Source organism: Delphinapterus leucas, chromosome 6 (assembly GCF_059928025.1).
Source record: "Delphinapterus leucas isolate spDelLeu-1000000601 "Yukka" chromosome 6, BTC_Dleu_Yukka2, whole genome shotgun sequence".
NCBI classification, from domain to species: domain Eukaryota; kingdom Metazoa; phylum Chordata; class Mammalia; order Artiodactyla; family Monodontidae; genus Delphinapterus; species Delphinapterus leucas.
Genome location: NC_143134.1, coordinates 80,219,824 through 80,226,886, shown reverse-complemented (window position 1 = coordinate 80,226,886; position 7,063 = coordinate 80,219,824). Strand labels below are relative to the sequence as shown.

General features: G+C 43.5%; 1 protein-coding gene across 3 annotated transcripts; it reads left to right on the top strand.

Annotated features, from left to right (window-relative positions):
- On the top strand, window positions 1-6,053 carry C6H9orf40 (chromosome 6 C9orf40 homolog). 3 transcript variants are annotated; one of them, XR_016393577.1, is made up of 4 exons: window positions 1-1,194; window positions 1,336-1,516; window positions 5,138-5,378; window positions 5,478-5,581. XR_016393577.1 is itself a non-coding variant. In XM_022573498.3 (2 exons), exons 1-2 carry the CDS (start codon window positions 766-768, stop codon window positions 5,634-5,636), a joined length of 588 nt encoding a protein of 195 aa, XP_022429206.2. In that variant the 5' UTR covers window positions 23-765; the 3' UTR covers window positions 5,637-6,053. The 3 variants fall into 3 exon arrangements, 1 of the variants encoding a protein (XP_022429206.2); XR_002644504.3 differs by lacking the exon at window positions 5,138-5,378 and having other exon boundaries at window positions 5,478-5,587; XM_022573498.3 differs by lacking the exons at window positions 1,336-1,516; window positions 5,138-5,378 and having other exon boundaries at window positions 23-1,194; window positions 5,478-6,053.
- The last annotated feature ends 1,010 nt before the right edge of the window (window positions 6,054-7,063 follow it).

Genomic DNA, 7,063 nt, shown 5'->3' with positions numbered 1-7,063 from the left:
AGATCAAGGAATGTGGTGCCTACTTCACCTTCCACAACAGCCACTGCAAAACACGCTCGTTGGTTTGTTTTCTCTTGTTTTGTTTTTGCATGTTGGCTTTATCTATTTCCCTCAGCCCCGACCCCCGTTCAAGCAGTCTGTCTTGCGTAATCATTTAACGTAGCGCTAAAGCCTGTTAACACTAATTTATTAGATTTGTATAATTCTCTGTTTTAAACTCCTGGGGACGCCCCGACGGCCACTGACTCAAGGAAGGGAATATTAACATATACACTTGAAGCTCGGGATTTGCACACCCCTATCCCCGCCCCTGAGGAAAAATCACGCCCTCCGAGGACACCCCCACTCTGCCTTTAATAAACCCGCCGCGGCCTTCCCGCCTCGCCCCGGGGCGCGCACTTCCGGCCGCAGGGGCGCTCGGGAGTTCGCCCCGCGAGCCTCCACCAACCAAAGGCTCCGCCTCGCCGGTGCGAGTGCGCGCGCGCGCACATTTGTGCGCAGGTTCGAATCTCAGCCGCTTCGTGGTTGCTCCTCAGCGTCCGGCCGCACCTCGGCGGTCGCGAGGGCAGCGTGCACGGGCTGGGCCACACAGGCCGCCCCGCCCCCTCCGCCCTCTGCACCTTCCAGCCGGAGCCTCGCCCGGACTCGGTCCTCGCCCTTCCTAGCGTGCTGCGCGCTCCGCCCTCCGCCCTCGCCCTCCGCCCCCACAGCTATCGGCGCTCGGCCTCCCGCGCCTGGCGGGCTCCGCCCGAGCCTTCGGGGCCCATGGCCAAGCGGCGTGCGGCCGAGCCCCTGACGTTCCACGTGCCTTGGAAGCGGCTCCTGCTCTGCGACTTTCCTGAGGAGCCGCCGCGGCCACCGCTCTGGATCCCGCCGCCGGGGGCCTCGCATCCCGAGCAGCCCCTCGGCGTCCCGGAGCTGCCCCGAAAGCGTAAAATCGACGCAGGGGGTATGACTGAGCCTTTGGTTTCGCCCAGCAAGCGCCGCGACGGCGGGGACACTGGCGCTCCGGACGGCGCGGAGCGTGAGGGCCGCGGCCTGGAGACTGGCGAGCCGCCGCTGCTGCAGCCGCCCGTGCGGCCCCGCGGGCCGGGGGAGGAGCCCCAGGGCGTTCGGACCCCGAGAGACGGTGGCGACGACGGGGCGGAGCGCGCAGAGTCCCTGCGGGGAGACTGGGGGGCCGCACCGCACCAGGTAGGGGTTGGCGGTGGGCTGGGCGCTCCGGCGGGGGACGGGGGGCGGGGGGCGGGGGGCGGGGCCCGGGGTGAGGGGAAAAAGGGTCATACTTTCCCGGGCACTGCGCGTCCCGGGAAGGAACCGATCGTTCCCCTTTAGGCTCGTGTTCGTCACGACGCCCCAAAAGATGAAAAGCCGGGATCCTCGCCGCAAGAATGAACACCGACCCCCCCACCCCAGGCAGCACACCAGGAGCCCCAGAGCCCACCTTTGGCAGCGTTTTGGGAGAGTCCGAGGAGCTGAGAGCACTAAGCTAAAGTCTGGGGAGACAGACCATTAGGTGAGGTAGTAGGCGTGGCCTTGCACCTTCAGCCTCTGTGCTGTCCAAGAGGGAAGCAGGGGCGTGGGTCATGACAGACTGTAGAACTTTGGGAAGATGTTGACCGTGAACCGCAATAAGTTAAGCTCAACGACAAACGTCAGAGAAAGATGTATTGCGTCTTCCTTGGTTTAACGATGATTTTTTTTCTGGAATTCGTGATCGATTTCTTTCTAAAGAGGGTGACGAATGTGGTAGCCACCAGTTGGATATCCTTTAGGCATGCTACAGCTCTTTTGGTTGAGAGGAAGGGCCTCCGTATATTGGGAAAAGGCAGTCTTAAATCGGATCCTATGAAAAAGGATCGTTGTTGAGAACTAACTTGGTTCTTAAGATCAGCCGTCTGTATGAGGATCTTTGGAGAGTTCCTCTTCCTTGGGAAATGAGCCTGCCCTATCTCTGCACATAAGATCTGTCTAGATCTGTGCTATTCAGTGTGGCAGCCACTAGCTATGTGACACAACACCTAAAATGAGACTAGTCCAAATTGAGATGCGCTCAAAGTAAAATACACACTAGATTTCGAAGGTCTCAAAAAATTGTATATTGAATACACGTTGAAATAATCTGGAGATATTGGATTGAATAAATTATATTAAAATTCATTTCAGTTATTTCTTTTACTTTTTTAATATGGCCATCAGAAAATTTCAAATTATGTTTGTGGCTGGCATTTTGTATTTATTGGGCAGCGTTGGTCTAATCTTTGGAATGCAAGCTGCGATTTGGCAGTTCTGGGTTGAACCAGGAGCTTTGGGGGTGGAAGAGCCAAATGTAGAGCCCAGACTTCACCAAATTCTCTTCAATTACTCCATCATAGCATCCACCCCACATTTTTCATTGTCTCAAGTATCTTATGCAGAATTTATCAGACACCTTGCCAATAAAATACAGTAGTTGGGAAAGATCTTTTTCTGTGGTCATGAGAAATTACCCTTTAGATATAATTATTATGATGAGCATTTCTGGATGAAACTATAAATTGTAAATGTTTCTACCCCCAGTTTTCTTGGAATTTAGAAAACATGATCCTTATTTAGATTTTTTTTTCTTCAGACTGCTTTTAGATAGCACTTATGTTTTGAAAGTAGAATAAAGAATTAGAGTTTCCAATTAAATCATGTCACACCAGTGTGCAAAACCTGAAAAAACAAAAATCCAGAGTGACAGCCATCCAGACCTATTTGGTATGGAGATAAGTACTGTGTAGTTTGAAAACTTGGCCATTTTTGGTACCGGACCCATACTTAGGCTTGTCTTTGCTACCAGAATATACTGACTGCAGTATGCCACAAATTGATAAGAGGGACATGGAAATGGCAGGTAAGCAAAGGAATTTTTTGGTAAACTGACACAGACATTTGCTTAGAATCTCCTAGACACACCTGTGTCTTCCACAGCAGTGACCACATCTGACAGCTCTCTGCTTCTTGTAGTCACTACGAGCCTGTGACAGGGAACAAGCTTGCCTCTAGGGGTTCCTTCTTCATCAAGACTAGTCTCCTGTTCTCTTTTGGCAAAAGCCCAGGAACCCTCATGTTCCTTTCTTTTGTTCTGTTCCTTGAGCTGCTTCTTTGTGCAAACTTAATTTTCTCCAGCTTTCCTCTTTCTTTCCTGCCACCAAAGATGCATGGTTTTTATTTTAAGGGTCTTACAGCCAAGGGAAAATAGGATATAGCAAAAACATGTAAAAGTTAAAAAGCTTTTTCACTTCATGAAGCAAATGTCTTCCTGGTTCCTGTTTTGCTCAGAATAGAGCTTAAGTCCCTACCCCGTACCCTTGGGATCTCATTTGGGAAGAATTTCCTCAAATATGTCCTTTCTATATTGAAGATGCAATCTAGGCAGAATCGTGATACCTGTTTTTCTGTCCTAGAACCTCAGAATATTTGAGTTGTTTCAGGTGTTTGTTTGTTTTTTTTGCGGTTCACGGGCCTCTTACTGTTGTGGCCTCCCTCGTTGTGTAGCACAGGCTCCGGATGCACAGGCTCAGTGGCCATGGCTCATGGGCCCAGCCGCTCCGTGGCACGTGGGATCTTCCCAGACCGGAGCATGAACCCGTGTCCCCTGCATCGGCAGGCGGACTCAACCACTGTGCCACCAGGGAAGCCCCTCAGGTGTTTTTTTTTAACCGGAGAACTAAAATAAAACCAGGTATTACTTCAATAAATATTCATGTATTTTCTCATGTTAGTGTCACTTTATGCAGATTGAGTACTCTGTCAGTGCACTGACCCTTACTGTTAAATACTTTAAATAGAAAGGAAGCAGAAATGTTGTGATTTGGGTTCATAGTGATATTGGTTCGTAGGCTTCTTGGGATATAATAACTAGCTATATTGGGCATTTATAGTGCTAAACTGTAATTTGCACAAGAGCCTTTCTGCTTTTTACCAATGATGAAAGAGACCTAGGTCAAGATCAGAGTTAATGGGTGGAGGAGTTATCATGCAAGCACAGGTCTGTCTGGTGGCAAAGTCTGTGCTGTTAGCTACTAGGTTATACTGACCTCATTAAGGATCTTTTCTGGTTTGTTCTTATAAGTAGATCATTTGAACAATAGTTTTTTTTTTCCCCAAAAGGCAGAGAAATAGATCCTTGTTTTTAACCCTATTTACTTATTAAAATGAAGTTTTTCTTGGCATCCTTTGAGTTATTACATTTTTATCCCAGTGTTAAGGAATTCCAAAGAGACTCTTAATTCTCTAAGCCTTAGTGTCTAAGGCAGTGAATAAACTTATTATTGAGAAGACCTGTGCTCCCCATTTAATTAACTAGCCACATGTGGCTATTGAGCATTGAAATGGGCCTAGTCTGAATAGTGCTGGAAGTGTAAAATACCTGGCAGATTTTGAAAACTTTTAGTTAGACAAAAAGAATGTAAAATATCTCAATTTTTAAAAATATTGACTGCATGTTGAAATGATAGTATTTTGGCTTTATTAGGTCAAGTAAAATTTTAAGATTAATTTCGCCTGTTTTTTTTACTTTTTTTTTTAACTGAAGTTACTAGAAAATTTTAAATTACATATGTGGCTTTCATTATATTTCTGTTGGTTAGTGCTGCTATAGCAAGTATGAACCTAAAGTACAAACACAACTTATTAGACTAAATATAGCTATATAGATATCCATCTGGGAAAGGTGTTAACCTTCAAAATGGTCACTTTGGAAGCCTATATATAATTGCAATGCCACTTCCTTTGCACAAAGTATTTTAATTTTGTGCCAGTTTTGAACTTCATTGGAATATCAACTTCACTTCATAGTTACTTGAAACAATTTTATAGCCTTTTACAGTAAGCTGTTGAATTTTGAAGGGGCCAGCATTCACTTGGATTTATCAGTTTTGGTATCTTGAGTCATGTCTTGTACAAAATGGTATCTTTAATAAAATGATCAGTTTAAGATTTTCTTGTAGTTTACCATGTTTTTATTCTAATGCTTTTTAGAAGGTTGTCAAAATATTTTAGCCTACATCAAGTCAATCCCTTAAAATACCAAGCATCAGGAAAAAGACCAAAAGTAAATTTTAAGATGTGTGCATGTGTTTTTTAAATAAATTGTTTTCCTCACTGAAAGGTAAAAAACTTTAGGACTATCTTCAGGCATTATTTTTTTGGTTGAAAAATGGAAGAAAATTCTGGGAAGAGAAGCTCTTGGAGGAAATTCTTTTAAATTTAAACTACTCACAGGAAATACTTTCACCAATTCATGAATATGAAAATGCAGAGTTGACTGAGTCCATGAAGTACTTTGATTAGGCAGAATTAAAAATATATATTTGTTGAAGATGCAAAGTTAAAGACTGCAAAATCTTAACGTGAGTTTGCTTTTAAAACAAAAAAATTTGTTTCGTGAAACAACTTAATTTTTTCTAGACCATTGATGTACTTTCACCTCTCTCTTCTTTTCACTAAAGCTCAATGAAGAATTTTGGCAGTATAACACCTTCCAGTACTGGAGGAATCCTTTACCACCTATTGATCTGGCAGACATTGAAGATGTAAGTGAAGACAACCTGACAGAAACAACACTTCAGGACAAGAATGAAGTTGTTGAGATCGATATGGAGTCCTGACAGAAGGAGCTGAAGAAATGGGTTTTTCTGAATTTGAGGAGACATCTCTAAGTGAATTTATGTATTCTTAAGGAAAAGAGTTATTTTCCGTACTTGATGTAATATCATTCCCAAACCTGAAAAATGAGGAAAAGTTGTTTTAAAGATAAATGCCTGCAGTTACTACTATACCTCCCAATAGGGATTTGTCAAGGATATAGTGCAGTTATAGGAGAAGTATTTTATGTATGCATTCTTAAGAAAAATTTATGTTTAGGTTCTAAATTTGAAGATATCTTATAAAAAGGAATTGTGACAGTTTTAGAAATAGATGGGAAACATTCAGATATTCCTCTTGTTGCACCAAAAAGTTAATTTGTGGTACATGAAATAAATATTGTTTTATAATAACTTATTAATAAAATGCTTTCTAATACATTTCATCGACTCTTCTTCGTTGAACAAATAGCTGACTTAAACATCTGTGCAAACTTAAAATGTGGGGGATTCTTTCTGAAACCTGGTATTGTTTTAAAAGAGACTTCTAAATGTACAGTAGTGAAAATTTTAATTTGGGTAGGATGTTTGCATAACTTCCAATATTTAACGTTTGTTAAACTTGACTTTGGGCAATCAAAGATGGGTAAAGAACAAAGAGAAATGAGTAGGTGCTTCCCCCTTTTCCCAGGATAAGAGGAAAGAAATTTATCATATTTATTTTATTTTTTTAATTTCTTGGTTTTGAATTGCTTTGAGGGAATGCTCTTTATTGCTTATTATTTTAGACTTGTACTTGTCAACACTGACAACACTTCAAATGGGCCCCACTCTTGAGAGATTCTCATATAATTGTTCTGAGGTGGGCTTTGGGTGTAGCTATTTTTTTTTTTTTTTTTTTGCGGTACGCGGGTCTCTCACTGCTGTGGCCTCTCCCGTTTCGGAGCACAGGCTCTGGACGCGCAGGCTTAGCGGCCACGGCTCACAGGCCCAGCCGCTCCGTGGCATGTGGGATCTTCCCAGACCCGGGCACAAACCCGTGTCCCCTGCATCGGCAGGCGGACTCTCAACCACTGCGCCACCAGGGAAGCCCGTGGTGTAGCTATTTTTTTAAGCACCAATCTTCCTTCCAGCCATTCCTCAAATGAGCAGGCCAGTTCAAGAACCACTAGACAAATGATTGTTTTTCCTGTTTAAAGGAGATAACTAACTTGAGCTGAAGCACTGCCTCCTTAGTTAGCTTTGTTTTTATTTTGCTCTGTTGATGGCTTTGTTACAACTGAATTATCCTGTCATTATTCCAGTTTCATTGTTAAAGTAAGCAATTTGTGTTTAAGTTAGTAACTAAGTTACTAATAACTTAGTAATTAAGTTAACTTTTGTATTGCATTCAGAATGTTGGCTTTGTAATTGACTAACTCATCCTGCTTGTATATTTTTTGTTGTTGTTA

Bases quoted from the DNA above. Each gene is read 5' to 3' on its own strand.
- C6H9orf40 (XM_022573498.3), top strand. From the start codon at position 766: ATGGCCAAGCGGCGTGCGGCCGAGCCCCTGACGTTCCACGTGCCTTGG. The intron at 1,195-5,477 runs GTAGGGGTTGGC...TTTTCACTAAAG, and splicing joins GGGGGGCCGCACCGCACCAG to CTCAATGAAGAATTTTGGCA.